The sequence below is a fragment of the Nicotiana tabacum genome, chromosome 7, assembly GCF_000715075.1.
Source record: "Nicotiana tabacum cultivar K326 chromosome 7, ASM71507v2, whole genome shotgun sequence".
Taxonomy (NCBI): Eukaryota; Viridiplantae; Streptophyta; class Magnoliopsida; order Solanales; family Solanaceae; genus Nicotiana; species Nicotiana tabacum.
In genome coordinates, this window is record NC_134086.1 from 159644428 (window position 1) to 159662623 (window position 18196).

Genomic DNA, 18196 nt, shown 5'->3' on the forward strand with positions numbered 1-18196 from the left:
TAATCTAGTACAACTTTATGTTCATTAAGATTAAGGATAAACAAAGATTTGTTTCATGTCAACAAGTTGCAAATTAAAGAAGTAAAGCAACCATGTCCTATCAGTTGTTTATCTATAACTCGATATCATTTTCCAGGCTATTTCCTAACTACACTTTAAGGAAGAACAAATTTCAAAAAATAATTAAACTTTTATGTTATTGTGATCCCCTCCAGTATTGTCCAGTAATGCACTTGACGATTAAGGTTTTCCCTTTGGTAGTCTATGTTAGAAGAGATCCTAAATTAAGCAAGTTGGGCAACAATTACGATTTTATTATTTTTAGCATATGTGATTAATATGCTATTAAGTAAGTTAGGCAACAATTTATTTGTTTGTGTCATTATAATAAGTCCCAAGTATTTGTTTGGGGTGATTATAATAGATTAAGGATAAGACATTATATATTACAAATCCAAACCATCTTTAGTAGAGCAATTTAGTGACCAAATGACATATGTTACAAATTGAACCATAGCATTCCAAGTTGAAATCATATTGATATTTTATCGGGCAAATATCATTTTTAGCACGTGACAAAAAATATTTATATTTAATAACCGCAAAATATATAAAATTTACTTATTTTTTTTGTATATAACGTACATAAATGCATATATATACAAAAAATAAATAAATACAAAACTATACATTTTTTACTATTATTTTGAGAGAGGCTATACCGTATCATTTTTCCTATTTTATCTAGTCATGCTCAAGTAAAGTTCTTCAATCTAGATTAAATAGAAACATAACGAAACAAATCAAATCGTTCATATCTATAAATAAATAATCTTATGCACCTTATAAAAGCCAATATGAGAAGACCTTCTGGATTTTGCAATCACCGATGACCAAAGAAAAAGAACCTTCGAATTAATTAATTAATTAATTATATTATTTTTTCACATTAAACAATTAATAAAACTCTAGGCTTAGTACACAATTTTTCAACAGGAGTTGGAAACATGCCAAGCTTGACCATCCCAATACAATGGGTGCTGTAATTCCAATATTACCCTTTCCGCTTCTGAGTTTCCCTTCTTCCTCAGCATTTCACTCCTCTTAACCATGGATTCCACTTCTGCTTGGAATCCATGAACCCAAAAAATAATTTCAAACAAAATAATCAAATAAACACTCTCAAGAACAAAATAAAATTATACCCCTGTGGTTCTTATTTTTGCATAATTTTTTTTCTTGAGGGATTTAAATTATGTATAGATCTGGAACTGTAATGGCTTGGAACGTATTCAGATTCTGTACGGCCCTAAGAGGGCTGGGCTCAATCATGATCTTGTTGGTCCTAGGCGTTGTGGGCGTTACATACTACGCCGTCGTTTTGACCAACTATGGCCCATCCCTCGTCAGTGGTGGTGGAATTCTTGATGCCTTCATCGCTGTTGCCGTACTTGCCATATTTCATTGTTTGGTAAATTTCTTGACTTTTCTGGTATTGGGATTCCTGATTGATCATTTGTTTTAATGGGTTGCTAGGAATTTAGACATGTGTGGGGTTTGCGAAGTAATTGTGAAAATATTCTTTTTTGGTGCTTTTACTTATTTTATTTTTATTCTTGGGATCTTTGTTAAAAGTTAGGTGTTTGAGAATATTAGAAGAACATGTTTATGCATCATGCACACTTGAATTTGACATGACTGTTTTTAGCTTGGTTAGGAATTGATGATAGTTCAGGGTTATGTGCAGAGGGGGATCCAGTATTTTTATAGTATAGGTGCACCACTAAAGAAAAGAGAAAAAAGAAACTGTTAAGTGGGAATTGATCCCTACACCTCTAGGTAAATAACTCAGCATTCAATGAAGTGCACTATTTAGGCTCTTTGGAGCATGACTGCTAGCAGATAATATTAGATCAATTCAAGAAAATATGTACATAAAATACCTAATTTGGCGGAGAGACAATGGGTTCACGGCCATATATTGGGCTATAAATCCGTTCCTAGTTATGTGTGAGATTTACATATTCCAAATGGAGCAGATGGTTTAGTTGGGGAAAATAGTATTCATTTCCCATAATGAAAAATCTTACTCTCCTCTTAGAGATTTTGTATTCTTCTTGTTTTATGTTTATACGAAAGCCAAATGAGTCTCTGGATGCACAATAAGCTATTCTTTGTAGTATGTAGCTAAAGGATGTGTTGTTCATTAATCATTGCAGTTGGTGATGCTTTTGTGGAGTTACTTCTCTGTCATTTTCACGGATCCTGGTAGTGTACCTCAAAGTTGGAATCCAGTCCTGGATGAAGAAAGAGGTGACACTGATCCATTAACTGCATCAGAATTTGGGGCTTCACCAGCTGATCCAGCAAACCCAAGAATACGGATTTGTAAAAAATGCAACCAGTTGAAACCACCTCGATGCCATCACTGTTCTGTTTGTGAGTTCTTGTTATGCATGTTTGTGATGCTTTTTGTTTTTATTTTTTTTTGGTTCGAGATTGAGTTGTGCATGTTTGCGTGTTTAGGTGGAAGGTGTGTGCTAAAGATGGACCATCACTGCGTGTGGGTTGTCAATTGTGTTGGAGCACTAAACTACAAGTATTTCCTTCTTTTTCTGGTAAGTTTCATTATTCTTAAACGTTGAAAAGTATTCATGTGTAGTTGTTAGCAAGATTCTAACTATCAAAATCCTAAAAAATATTAATATGTACCAGCGAATATGAAATTTCGCGGCGGCTTTTCTGCGCTGATTGCTGTCAGCCTTGGTTGTTAGCTTTCTGTTCTAATAGCTAAGGCCCTTTCTCTATTTAATTTAATGTATTGGCTGTTACATTTAGTTGCACCTTCTGGATTTCAATGGGTACATCGTACACCACAAAGCTTCAAACATTTTATTTTATACCAACTCCTTATGTTAAACAGACACTACGAAAGAGCTGAAGACCATATTTTGTTGTCATTCGTGATCCGAGTTGAAAATCATATTCTCGTATTGTTCCGTAGTGCACAATCATGAGTAGCTGCAAGTTCTTGATCCTAAGCACAATCATCCTAGGATCTTAATTTATGACTTACTTCTCCATACTTTTATGCTGCTAGTCGTACAAGTATGACTAGCTGCAAGACCACTTAAAATTGCATTAAGATTTGGCCATTAGCACTATCTTATTTGAACATACTGTGAACACAGTTCTAATTTTGAAATTTCTGTATTGTGTAGTCTTGTTCTTTGACAAAATTTGCTTCTTCTTTTATGTTAGTGTACAATTCTGCCTATCTGAGCTTACATAGTTGGTACCAAGACTGGATAAAGGAGGATTTTGGAGGTTGTTGGGCAGCATAAAAATAGTCATATCATGATGCAGCCGACCCGTACTAGTTTGTGATTGAGGTTTAATTGATTTATCAATTGACTTGCATGTGATATTGAGTTAATATGTTCAATCGTCCTGCTTGTTATGCCTGTCAACTGACATTTGTATTCTCAATATTCAATGAAGATACATCCACAATTGATGTTGCATTTCTTGACAATAAATACTTTATTGAACCTTTTTTCGCGAACTAATTACGTCCTTTCTTTATGCAGTTCTACACGTTCCTTGAAACCACTGTTGTGACTCTAGCATTACTGCCGCAGTTTATTGCATTCTTCAGTGATGGAGAGATACCTGGGACTCCAAGCACTCTCGCTACCACTTTCCTTGCTTTTGGTAAGGTGTAGAAACCCTGCTTCCCAAACTTCCCCTCCTGTGATTTTTTTCCTAGGCGTATTATTTCCTATTAATTTACACCATTCTTGTGCATTGCAGTTTTCAACCTTGCTTTTGCTTTGAGTGTATTGGGATTTCTGATCATGCACATATCATTGGTAGCTGGTAATACCACAACCATCGAGGTATTACACCTTCCTTACTTTTGGTTGAATGTTTAACTGGCGAACTGCTCTCTGATTTTAAGGGGCAAACTATTGCTACAATTTGTTGTTTCTTTGTGTCGTGGGTTCAGGAAAGTGTTCTTTGCTAGATGAATTATCTAATCGTGTGTATGAACTTTATCATTTTCAAAAAAATTATCTAAGCATGTTTAGTTTGGTCCGTTTTGATTGGACCACCTTGTAAAAGTTTTCTTTCGTGCAAAATCATGAAAGTCACACTCTTCATATTTCCCACCCCACGAAAAGAAAGAAAGAAACAAACAAAATTGAAGTAGAGAGTTTTCACATTCATTTTGCTTTTCCAAATGTGATTTCTTAAAACTCAAAGTTACTGAGAATCTAAAAGTGGTGGATTCCCACAGGAGAAAAATGAAAATGACCCTGTAACTCTTCCTCAGCCAGACTTGGCAAGAATAGCAGAGAAAATAAACAGTTGGTTATCTTTTAACATTCTCATTTTATATTCGTTGTGTTTTCTTATTGATCACTATGGTCCCCATTACTAGAGGTGGCCTCCTTGCATAGAATCCTTCTCTTGCCGCTGGCTTTGACATTGGCCCTTCAAACACCATATAATAATTGTGGAAGATATCTTTACAGTAACTGTTGGGCTAAACTACAGGGTTAACCCAAAGAGACCACGGCTTATTTACATCTTCTGATGATAAGCTTTTCAAAGCTCAAACTCTGTTATTTGAATTCTAGGTCTCATGAACCAACTGCTCCTTTGAGGCCACTGCTTGTGCTCCTCTTGGAATCCAATAAATTGCATATGAAAATTCATTCGAGAAATAAGAGTCACTTTGAGACATTTGAATTTGTAGTATCCACAGCTCGTTTGCCCACTTTACCGATGGGATGTTAGTATTCTTTGCCACACTAATACACCTGTCTTGCTTCAGGCATATGAGAAGAAGACCACTCCAAAATGGCGTTATGATCTTGGTCGGAAGAGGAACTTTGAACAGGTTAGTTAACTTTGGAAGAGATTGAGATTGTCATTTCCTTGTTTTCAATGATGGTTGCTCTCAGTTGCAATAGGAAAATTGATGCATCTCATGTAGCAATATGAGCTAAATTATAGTCAAAACTCGTGTAAAAAGGTACGAGATCAAGGTGAGCAGTTTCAACCTGTAGAAGGAATCTGTTGTGTCTGGAGCTAACCATTTTTCTCCCGTTTCTTGGAGTCTCTGTGTTTGAAACTGGGTTAAACACTTTCAATTGCATTTTGGTATTTTATGTATATGTATAACTGAAAAGAGGGAAAAGAGGAATACTTCTTTATATGGGACGAGGAAGCAGTTAGCGCCAACTTAGGACGTGGATAGACCCACATGCATATTACCTGGGTTTTAATCAAATTCTGAAAAATCCCATATAGAATTGATGTATGAATGTGTTTTTAAGATAGGAAAGCGTGGAGTGAATAAGAACCCTGATTCCTAGTAAATTTAACTCTGGAATTAAGGAAGCCAGAGCAAGAAGTTTTCAGAAATTTGTACTCTGTGATGACCCCTTGTTTTCTTAGTGGGACTTAATGAATGCATTAGGGGTATTATCACTTTTAGCCCACGCCAGAAACTATTTACATTTGGTAGCCGAAAAAGTGTATAAAACTTGTATAATTTTTTGTATATAATATACATAATATTTATACAAAAACTATACAAATTTTATACAATTTTTCGGCTATTATTTTTATAGCGGCTATGTAGTGTTATTTTTCTAATGCATTATGGTCCTCGGATGATTCAAATGCATGTCAATTGTCAAGGGTATGATGTTTTTCTTGAAAAGAAAGGGTTGGACACAGCAAAATCTCAAGCTTTTCCAACATAGGGTGTGAGCCTGTGTGTTTCTGACTGCTCTAGTCCATGTACAGTAGCTTGATGTCTTCTTTGGCTAGAGTCCCCTTATTGAGTTTGTGGTGTTACCTTGGTCTGTCTTCTATGATATATCCATCTTATTTCACCTTTCTAATGCTGTAATTCTATGCATCAGGTTTTTGGCCTAGACAAGCGGTATTGGTTCATCCCAGCTTACTCAGAAGAAGATTTAAGAAGGATACCTGCCCTTCATGGTCTTGAATACCCGTCAAAGCCCGAACTTGAATCCCAAGATTTCTAGGAATCGCAAGTACATTACCACGTTGAGTTTGTTTTTCCTTTTTTCCCCTCCTTTATGTAACAATTATAGAGTAGTACCTAATTGATGCCCATCGCGCCATTCAACTGATGAAATTTGGTGTAGCTATTTGAGACGTGGCCTGTGCATCTACTGGTGCTGTGCAGAAACTACACAAAGATATAGTAGAGGCCTGAGCAGCCAAAGGATGTAATGATATGTCCATTTCGTTCGAGTATCCGTTAGGGAAATGTAAGATAGAAGCTTTGCTTATAGACCGGTGTTGTTGTAAGATCAACTGCTTGATTAGAAATGTGGATTGATCTTTGATGACTCTTCCACAGTGAAGTGTATATGTAATTCGATTGTTCATCTCTTAGATACCGTTTGAATCGAAAATAATGAGTTTAAGTTGGACACACCGATGATATTCCACTAATAAAATTATTTAATTAGAAAGAATTGGAATATTGTTTTTACTTTTTATTGTGCTTTCTTGACGTTATACTGTTTTCAAAGGGTCTAAGTTTTTTCAACTTATATTAAGTTAGTTAGCAAAGAGTCAATTACGTACCATGGTAACGTATTTGTCAAGTACTCAAATTAGTCAAAGGTTAGGGATATAGAATGGAAGAGACACATCAATCAATTAGTCTGACGAAAATAGTACGAAATAGCCAGTTTTCGGACTGGTCATTCAAAAATATCCAGTGTTTGCAAAGTCAATGAAAAATAGTCACTATTTTGCTGAAACAGAGACTGGTCCAGCATAATATACTGGAGTTCGGTGCACCTGTGTATGAACTCCAGCATATTATGCTGGACCGGTATACTTTGCTGACTCCAGTATAATATACTGGAGACTGGAGCACCGGTGCTCCAAACTCCAGTATATTATACTGGACAATTATACTTGCTGGAACTCCAGTATATTATGCTGGAGTTCTAGTGTACTTATGCTGGAACTCCATCATATTATGCTGGAGTTCCAACATACTTATCCTGGAACTCCAGTATAATATGCTGGAGTTCAAACATACTTATGCTGGAACTCCAGTATAATATACTGGCGTATTTTTCGGGTTTTGAACAGTGTTTTCGCTCAGATTTATTTTTACATGAAAAGTGACTAAATTTCGATTACTTGAAACTGAGCTATTTTTGAACGACCAGTTATAAATCTGGCTATTTTTTAATTTCTCCCCGATCTGTGTCGTGTAGCAAAGGCCCCAAAATTTTGAGGCCCAAAATTTTTTAATAGAGGAAATTTCTCTTTATTTTATTTTTGCTTAAACATATTGGAAGTTTATAGGAAATATGAATCTATATCTATATAAAAAAGAAAGAAAAGAATACTGCGTGTAACTGATGGTGACTGAAAACGACTCCGAAGAAAAAGGAGACACGAGAATTTAAAAAGATAATATTGTCTTAACCTTAATGTTTCTTAAAATATAGGATTAATAATTTTAATAATCAAATTGATAATGACGGTTAAGCTTACGTTTAAAATTAAAAATTCTAAGAGAAATAATATAATTAGAACATAATGCTTTAAATGATATTTATATTCAATAAAAATAGCTTACGTATTTTTTTTCTTTCAAAATGGCTATATCACTTATAGATAATATTAACAATTTTTGAAAATTTGAGAGTTTTTTTTTTAAAATTAAATTAACAAAAGCTTATCTAAGATCAACAATGTATCCCAAAATATTAAATGAATCGAGTTTTTATATTATTTATTTTTTATAAAAAATTATTGGAAGAAAAAGCATGAAACTCTAACATCAAATGTTAGTCGACATTTTTATCCTCATAGGTGCATTCCATGTTGGATGAAATTATAACTATAGTTAATCATACAGAAAAATTAACATTTTTTCGTATTAATTAAAAAATCTAATATTTTTTGTATTTATTATTTGGCCTTTTACTTGATACAAAATTATCTTCTGGTAAAATAACATTAAAAATGCAGTAGTTTTCCTTTCAGTTTTTTTTTATTCAATTTCTTAAGTTGCAATTAATTTTTAATTCTCCTACACGGATAAATACTGAGTATGTTATTGTTGTTGTTGTTGTACGGTGATATGAAGAGTGCATGATTCTTAAAATGGTGGAAAATGCGGTAAGTTTAATAAAAAGGTATTATCTTCTTTTATAGTAACGTTATGAGGTTGTAAATACCATTTAACTAGCATTTTTAATTAAATACATAATTTCGTAGAATATCATAGGAATGTAATAAATTTTATTTCCAAGTTTTCAAGTTTTAATTTTTCAATTTACAATTAATTTGGTTATCCGGATATGCCTTTTTAACCATAGAAAATTACAATATCTATTAAAAGGTCACAATCAGTATTTTTAAAAATCCACTATTCATTATTTGACCTTCTAACTAATAAAAATAATTTATATTATTTCCTTGTATGGTGACACTAAGAATGCAGTAACTTTTGTTTTCAAGTATTCAATTAATTTGAATGTCTCAAACTTTTAACAGAATAAATATTATAGAATTTTGAATTAAACTACTCATATCTTTTTCTTAGTAAATAAACTTTTTTACAATAAGACCCAATGTATTACAAATACATAGCTAACATCTTATTAGCTTGAGTTAATCTTTACCAATATAAATAAGAGAATTTTTCATAAAGTACCATCTTTTAGGTCTAATTAGCCATTTATAGATACCTTTTGCTATATTACGTGTTATAGATACCTTTTATGTGGTTATACAATGTATTTGATGTATTTAGGCTATTGTATTCATTAATACAATAGCAAAAATAGGCGTTAAAAAGGGAATTCCAGCTAAGGTTGATATGTATTTGATTGTATTCATGCGACCTTATCGTGAATACAGTAACGTATTTGCGTAAAATCTGGAAGGTTGAACTAGTTAAAAACGGAAAGGAAATCAAATTACCTGATATTCTCCTAATTTAACTCAACGAACAAAAACTATTACCCATTAATCTGTATTCTTCCATTCACGATTCAACAAAAAAATTAACGAAAACAAGAGCAAACTGTCCGCAGTTCTTCCATTCACTTCTCCCTTTTCTCTGTTCGCAGTTCTCAATTCAACCACGAAAAATTACGATTGATACAATTGTATTCAAAATACGGTATAGTTCCATTATACATATGGCAAGTTTAACAGTGTTGTTGCGTCATTCTGGCAAGTGGAATGATGAGGGCAATTACATCGATTTTTCAATTGAGGGAATACTGATAAAGGAGTATGCGTCGTATTATGATTTGGTTGCTTCAATTTCTAATCAACTGGGCATAGATTTGAGCACAAAGTCCATTAAAATTCAATACAAAGTAGAAGGGAATAGCACGCCAATGAAAATACAAAATGACATGGGTTACAAGGTTTATGTAGAGTTAAAAAAAGAGAACAGAGAATTCGGGATGTATCCTTTGTGCATAACAATGATTGAAAAAGAATTTGTATCCTATGGTACTTTAAGTGAAGGAGATATTGTGCAAATAGGCGAATCTCTACAAAGGTATGATTCCGGTACATATGATACGCTTGCTCTAGATCTTGTCAATTCAGGAGAAGCAATTGGGGTGTTTGAACTGAACAAGAATTTGATAATTCCAAAAACTAATCAAAGGGATGTTATTATTGGACAAGTATATAAGGATAAGGCTACATTGAAAGAGGTGATGAAGAATTATGCTATATCTCAAAGGTTTCAATTCCGGGTTGATAGGTCTAATGCTGTCAGGTTTGCGTGCATTTAATTTTTTTTTTTGTATTCTGTATTATTGGTTCGAGCTTCAAGTTAAACATTGATGTATTTATGCGTATTTGTGGATTTCCACTTGATCATCACTGATGTGTTTAACATATGTTTGTTCATGGTCTTTAAATACATGTATTCATATGTATTTTACTGGTATAATTACATTACAATGTCTCTAATTATTTTCGTATTTTGTTTACTGTACTTTTTAAGTGTATGCATATAATAATAATAATAATAATAATAATAATAATAATAATAATAATAATAATAATAATAATAATAATAATAATAATAATTGTATGTCAGTTGTATTCATTTTATTTAAATACATATAACTATAATTGAATTCAGTTGTATAATAATTTATATATATAGATGTCAGAATATATTCATGTCAGATTGTATTCGTGTGTATATGAGTGCATTTTTTGTAAACATTTATACTAATCATATGTACAATGATTAATTCTTTGCAGCTATGCATTATTATGTATTTCAAAAGATTGTGAATGGAGGTTTAAGGCTTCAAACATTAACAAATCAGAACTATTCAAAGTGAGAGAGTTCATTGATAACCATACATATCCGCTGAAGGACAAGGTGTATGAACAGCGGCAGGCAAGTAGCAGCCTTATAGGTGGTATGATTATGCCTAAGCTTACTAATCATAAGAGGAAATACACCACAAAGGATATTATTGATGATGTAAAATCAGATTTAGGTGTAGATGTTAGCTACATGTTGGCGTGAGGGCTAAAGAAAAGGCAATGAATTTTTTGAGAGGTGAACCGGCTGATTCATACAAAAAATTACCAGGATACTTATATACAATGGATATGACATATCCAGGTTCCCACATCAGGATGGTAAAATCGCCCAAAAATGAATTCATGTACGTGTATATATCTTTGTATGCCTTTATAAAGGGGTTTGATCATTGTAGACCCATTGTTGTTGTGGATGGAAGTCACCTAAAATCTTACTACACCGGGACATTCGTTTCGGCAAGCACGTTGGATGGTGTATGTGAGTACGTGAATTATAATAAAATCTGTTAATATTTTAAAGAATGAAATATATGTTTTAAAAATATGTATTCAACTGTCTTTACAGGTCATATATTGCCACTAGCATATGGTGTTATTGATTCAGAGAACGATGCTGCTTGGATGTGGTTCTTTGAGCAATTCAAGATAGCATACGGTGACAGGTAAAACATGTGCATCGTTTCAGATAGAAATGAGAGTATCATTAAATCTGTATCGAGAGTATATCCAGATGTACCGCATTTTGCTTGTATATGACATTTATGGAACAACATATATAAGAAATTCAAAAAGAACCATGCCAAGTTGAGCGAGATATACTTCTCGATGGCAAAAGCATACACACAAGATGAATTTGACAGTCTGATGGAGAAGGTGGAGAAGGTAGATATTAGGGGTGAAAGAATACTTGGAGTTAGCTGGATACGAAAAGTGGGCTAGGTTGTATGCACCTGTTAACAGGGGATGGGCAATGACGTCAAATATTGCGAGTCAATCAATGCCGCACTAGTGTCAACAAGGGAATTGCCAATATACGACTTCCTCGAAGAAGTTAGGAAGATGTTTGGACGTTGGAATTGTAGTAACCGCAAAGAAGCTACACAGACATACACAACGCTTGGAAAAATATACCAGGAGATGTTGACTTTGAATGAGGTAATGTCTACATGCATGACCGTAAGTTTTATTTTAATGTCATTGTATTATATAGCTTAATTATTTTCTGAAATAACTGACATGAATACAACATATTTTTTATAATACAACTGCCATGAATACATATAAATACAACTAAATTCAACTACATACAACATATAGTTTATCGAAGATCTGAGTTGAATACATATGAATACAAATAAATACATGTTGCAAAAATAAACTATTCGAATACATCAGAATACAACTAAAAAATCTGTATAATACATAATTTTTTTATATAGACGTATTGTCATACCGTAGCCTTCTAATGTTTTTGTTACACTTTAGTTGCCTAAAGTACAACAAATTTTTGATGTATGTCATTGTATTCATAAGCTAAGACGTAATTATAGTTTATAGTCTGCCGATCTAAATATATGATGTATTCTTCTGTATGCAATCATTTTAGTTGTATATAACTGAGTAATTCAGCATTATACATATGGTAATTCAGTTATATGTGCTCAAAACTTATAGTTCTATGTTTAAATGTAGGTGGTACCATCAACTGAATACTTACATACGATTAACGATGGAGGGAGGCATTACACCGTCTGCCTGTTAGAGAGAAAATGTATTTGTGGGAGGTTCCAAGTTGATGAATTACCATTCCCACATGCTTGGGCTGTATTGAAGAGCAAGTTTCTAATGCCAGAAGAATATTGCTCTAACTATTACAAATCAAATTCTGTTGTAATGACATACGATGTGCCTGTGTACCCACTACCAGATAGAAATGATTGGAATATACCAGCACATGTTGTAGAGGAGGTTGTATTACCACCCAAATGGAAAAGACCTCTTGGAAGGCCAAAGAAGAAGCACGATAAACCTTTAAGTGAATTGCTGCAACCGAAAAATCAACATTCATGTAGCATATGTGGGCATGGAGGACATAACAAGCGAACGTGTAGAAATGATCCACGTAGCATTTAGTTAACCATGTATTAGTGCTCTAACGATTTGTCAATACTTATGATGACATTGTCAAGTAATAAATTTTCATTGTCAAGTAATAAATTTTGAAATGCCTTTCGTGAATAGATTCTGGATACATTTAGTTGTAGTATTGTGTTGGATACATTCGAATACAACCTTGTCCACATATACTTTGACAATTTTTTATAGACAGTGCCTGAGTTATATATATAACTAGTCAAAATACATCGGAATACAACTATATACTCAGCTATAATATAACAAATTCAATAAATACATATAACATGATTAGATTCTGTATACATTTAGTTGCAGTATTGTGTTGAATACAATCGAATACAACCTTGTCCACATATACTTAGACATACAATCATAGACAGTGTTTGAGTTAAAAATATACATAACTAGTCAGAATACATCTATATACTCAGCTATAATATAACAATTTCAATAAATACGTATAACTTGTTTAATACATATGAATTTGTATTCTTTAATATGTATTAACTGAATTTGAAAGATACATATTAAAGAATACAGCTGAATAATACAGCTGAATACAGAAAAATACATCTAAATTCTTTAATATAACCTGTTCAATATACCTAAAGTTTCTGACTTTGATATTAACTTGTTCAATACGTATAACCTGTTCAAGCCAAGTTACTGAATATTAATACATACTTATATCCTGTAAGTATACATATGAATATAAACTAAAGATTAAGTATGAATACTTATGAACAAAACAATGAAACATCGATTGAAAAATTGCAATTGTCATACACGAATACTGTTGATAAAGTGATGATTTTTTCTAACTGAATACCATCTTCATCAAAAAACTATTCAAAAAAAAAGTATTCACCTAAAAACAACATTCACCTAAAGCTACTCTTACACTATCTGCAACTTTGAATCTGACTCTGTAATTTGCCTAACAATCTTTGAGGGTGCTTCATTCTCGGTTATGGCATCAACATCTATCTTCCGCATAGCATAGTCCTAGAGGAGATCACCATATATTTGACGGAGTAGATTGGAATCAAATGTTGCTTGTGGAATCTCACCAAGAGTGCTCAGAAACTCTGTGTATGCCGCAACATGCACCCCACAATCCCCGAAAAATGTTGATTGAAACAATTAAAAATAATTCATAAAATTAGATTTTTAAAATGATACAAGAATGATGATTGAATACATACATGCTCCCAGCTTTCTGTTGAGGTAGATTTGATATGAAAACAACTTCAAAGGAATCAGTATATGGCTTGTCAGTGTATGCTGAGTAAGTAGACCAATCTATGCCTTGACTATCTCTGTAAAAGCCACTGATTGATAGATACAGAGGTACAAGCTTAGCTAGCTTATCTATCTCAAAAGCTACATAGGCATCATGACCTGCAGATCTATACGAGTCATACACTTTGATACACCTCTCCTTGAATGAGACAACAACCAATATCCAGTGTAGTTTATCCTTCAAGTTGACTGGTATCAAGAGATTGTCAATAGTATGCCAAGGTACATTAGCTAGCAAACTGTAGCCCCTTATGTACTCACATACCACATCCTCTTCTTTGGCTACATTGGCATTACTATCTGTATCAGCATACATGTCGAAGATTTCAGCGATTCTTGTCTTGAATATACAATCAACAGTTGTATATTTGAAGTTGCTTGTTTGGTTGTACTTTCCCTTCTTTCTCAGATTGTAGAATATGACGTCAATATGCTATACACAAATTTAATTACGTAGTGTTAGTCCAATACATCACACATATTAAAGAATAATACAGTTGAATATAGAAAAATACAGCTGAATACATAAAGATACATATTAAAGAATACAACCGAATAATATAGCTGAATACAACTGGATACAGCTGAATACAGAAAAATACATCTAAATTTGCTTTATTACAGCATAAATTCATGAATAAAGAGGCAATTAAGTACATCATAGAAATTCAGTTAAATACATGTTATTCAAAACTAATGAGTCAATTAAATACATATTACTGTAATACATATGTTAGTTACAAACTAATGATAACTTTGAAAATACAGCAGAATACATTAAAATATAGCAGTACTTCAGGAATAATGATGCCACTAAATACATCATAAAGATTCAGTTAAAAACATGTTGCATTTTCAGCTAATAAAAAATGTTAAAATACATCAGAATACAATTAAATACAACAAATTTATTAGTAACATATGCATACAATTGAGTACATCAAAGTAATGTAAGACAAATTTGGGTTAGAGCTCAATTTGTTAATTATACAATTAGACAAACCAATACTAAAGAAATGAATTATAGTGGATTTGGAAGGGGTAAAACTTACATTGTCATCCCATAGTTTACCGTCAAAAGATAGAAGGTAAAAGCAATTTTTTGAATTAACTTGATCAATTCCAAAATCCAATGGTATATGAAGTGTTGACTTGTTCTTCTTGTAATGGTCTTCCAAATTACTTCTACAAGTATGATATAAAAAAGGAATTATATCCATTTTTAAAAATATAAATACATAATAGACATACTAGGAAAAAACTCACTTCTGCTCATGTCTAGCAAGAAGACCATCACAAACCCATTTGTCGTATTCCTGAATGATTAATGTAGGGTGCGGCCCCATTATTGAATCATCCTCAAATGAGTGTCTTTTTTCAAAAATGGGGGTCAACTTTACTGAGGTACCTGTTGTTCATTGAATTCATGTATATAGAGTTTTAATTATAAAAACCATGGTGAAATAGATAATTAGTTTATAAAACACTAACCTACAGAGTCGAAGTTAGACTCATAAGGCGAAGAATACCATTTACTTGGTCGCCGATTCCTATGAGATGGTACTGGGGTTAATGCAACCTTTTTGGCACTGTTGTGTATCACAATTCTAGTTTCTGAAATTTGACTGGGAAGAAACTTGTCGTCTAGCTCAAATTGAGATACATAGTAATCTGTGGATACACCCTCTTGGCCTATAGGTGGTAAGTTGCACGGCACCTCTGATGTAGTATTCCCCTCCACTCTTGTCTCAACACAAGGAGCATTAACCACTGCATTCTGTTAGTCGTATGCATCATTGTTAGAAGTATGTTCAAAGACAACTGAATACAACTGAATACAGAAAAATACATTTGAAATTGCTGTACTACAACAGAAATTCATGAATAAAGAGGCAATTAAGTACATCATAGAGATTAAGTTAAATACATGTTATTCAAAACTAATGAGTCAATTAAATACATATTACTGTAATACATATGTTAGTTACAAACTACTAATAACTTGAAAATACAGCAGAATACATTTGAATACATGTCTTACTTAGATACATCTGAATACATGTCTTACTTAGATAACTTAGAAGTATGTTCAATGAATACATCTGAATACATGTCTTACGAATACATATGAATACATGTTAGAAGTATGTTCAATGAATCTCCTTAAGAGTTACAACAGAAATAGAGATGCATATAGATTAATATAATTTAAAATACTGAATTATTCTGTATAGACTTGTATTTTACAATGTAATAAAATTGTTTTATATATGATTAATCAGAACAAGAGCAAACAAGAGATCTAAAAATATACTAAAGAGGTTAAAAAATGTTAAACCTCAATATTATCGCCGACTAGTGTATCAGTCTGTCTGTGACCTTTTGGAATATCTTGCAAGTTCGCTTCATATGGCATTTCAATACCATCATCACATGTCCCTGTGGTTTCCTTTCTCTGGTGTAAGCTTTCTTTTTGCTGATTGTGTTGAAGATGGCCAACAAGCATTTTAAATTTATCATTGATCAATGATCTCAGAGACTTGAACTCGACCACAACCTTAGCAAAACAGAAATAATTATAGGTGCATTTGTATACATACGAATGTTAAGCACTAAACTGTAATGTTTAATGTGATAAAAAGCTCACGTATTCTTTAAATGAATTTAGGTCTTTCCTCAAAGAAGATACTTCATCATTTTTGGAATCTGCCAGCTGATTGTGATGCAAAACATTTTGTGCAATTTTAGACACACCAATTAGAGATGTATTTGAAGGATAAATATTCTGTTCCTTGCACTTTTTATGGGGCGGTGATGAATATGGACCAACACTTGCAGCATGTTTCTTCTTACACTGGAGATCAGGTGTAGGAGAAAAGTCATCCGAATCCTCTGCCGACTTGTCTGAATGAGTATGAGTAGGATTGCTCTCAACATCAACGCCTACTGGAGGAATCTGAATAACGGCAAGTTCTATATCGTTTGGATGGATGTCCTTGTAAACAATCTGAAAAACGAAATACAATCAAAGTCTTACTACAATGGGTGTATTTTAATACTGGAATCAAAATGTAATTTGTATTCAAATGAAGGCAGCAATAATGATTAGTAAATTATATGCAACTATATTCAATTGTATTAATGAAGGCAGCAACAACTGTATTGAAGTTTCAATTAACCAAATATGCAGCAGTACTAATGAAGGCAGCAGCAACTGTATTCAGCTACTGTATGCAACTGTATACAACATTAATGATTAGTAAATTTTGTAAAGTAGCTACGATACAAATTGTATATTACCATGTTTCCCTTGTCATTGAACATGCTGTTCATTAGATAAGCAAAGTTTGGTTGATTTCCGGTGGTTCTCCAATTGAGTATTCTAGGACTACGTTATCAACTCGAAGTGCGATTTTGGGATCAACATTTGAACAGTAAAACCACACTTGCATAGCTAGGGGCATCCCAGCTTTCCTGTAATACTTCTTCTGAGCATCCATCTTCTTGCTAATAGATTTTGTCAGCGTTTTAAATGCTTTTAAACCCCATGGATATTCAGAATAGCACCCACTCTTGACCAAGTCAAAATGTAGCCTGGATATGGTTGTGCTGTTCTTCTCGGATGAAAAAATGAAGGTGTGTATGAAATACAATAAAGCTATATTCAATGCATCACCATCGTTGTCGTGACCCCAGTTCTTGTTAGCAAAGCATTTCATCAAATGTTTCTTCTTAACAAGATTGGCACCTCCAAAGTAAGTCTCAATAAGCCGGTTAGGAACATTTTCACTGAACTCAAAATCAGCATCGTTACCAACACATTTGAGGCCAGTCACAAGCGCAGACTCCCTTATTGAGAAAGATAATGGAGTACCATTGACGTGTATAGCAAATACATTGTCAGGAGTTCCTTCTAACTGGAGAGCCATGAAGCATCTAAAGAGTTGATGTTGGACTTCACAACGCTTCATTTGAAGGAAATTTCCAAAACAAGTATTACCCAGTTGGTTGTACTGCTCTGGAGAAAGATTTTCTTTTAGCTCAGAGAATATGTTAGTGTTAGTATATACACTGATATGAGGTGCAAATATAGGCTATTTTTTCACAAACAACTTAATTCCCTGCATTTAACAAATGTAAAATACATATAAATACAACTAAATACAACACATATTTCATAAATACAACTGACATGAATAGATATGAATAGAACTAAAATCAACTTAATACAACACATATTTTCATAGTAAATTGAATATAACACATGTCATAATACAACTGAAATGAATACAACTGAATACAACACATAAGCCAACTGACATGAATACATATGAATACAACTGACAACTATAAATACATATGAATATAA

General features: G+C 33.0%; 2 protein-coding genes across 2 annotated transcripts; both read left to right on the forward strand.

Annotated features, from left to right (window-relative positions):
* The first annotated feature begins 1089 nt into the window (after positions 1-1089).
* LOC107762117 (putative protein S-acyltransferase 14) lies at positions 1090-6396 on the forward strand. The gene is made up of 7 exons (XM_016580443.2): positions 1090-1471; positions 2220-2439; positions 2527-2618; positions 3591-3714; positions 3814-3899; positions 4841-4906; positions 5940-6396. Exons 1-7 carry the CDS (start codon positions 1256-1258, stop codon positions 6063-6065), a joined length of 930 nt encoding a protein of 309 aa, XP_016435929.1. The 5' UTR covers positions 1090-1255; the 3' UTR covers positions 6066-6396.
* Positions 6397-11214: 4818 nt separating this feature from the next.
* Positions 11215-12522, forward strand: LOC107762116 (uncharacterized). The gene is made up of 3 exons (XM_016580441.1): positions 11215-11271; positions 11350-11544; positions 12082-12522. The coding sequence occupies exons 1-3, from the start codon at positions 11215-11217 to the stop codon at positions 12520-12522; spliced, it is 693 nt and encodes a 230-aa protein (XP_016435927.1).
* Positions 12523-18196: the final 5674 nt, after the last annotated feature.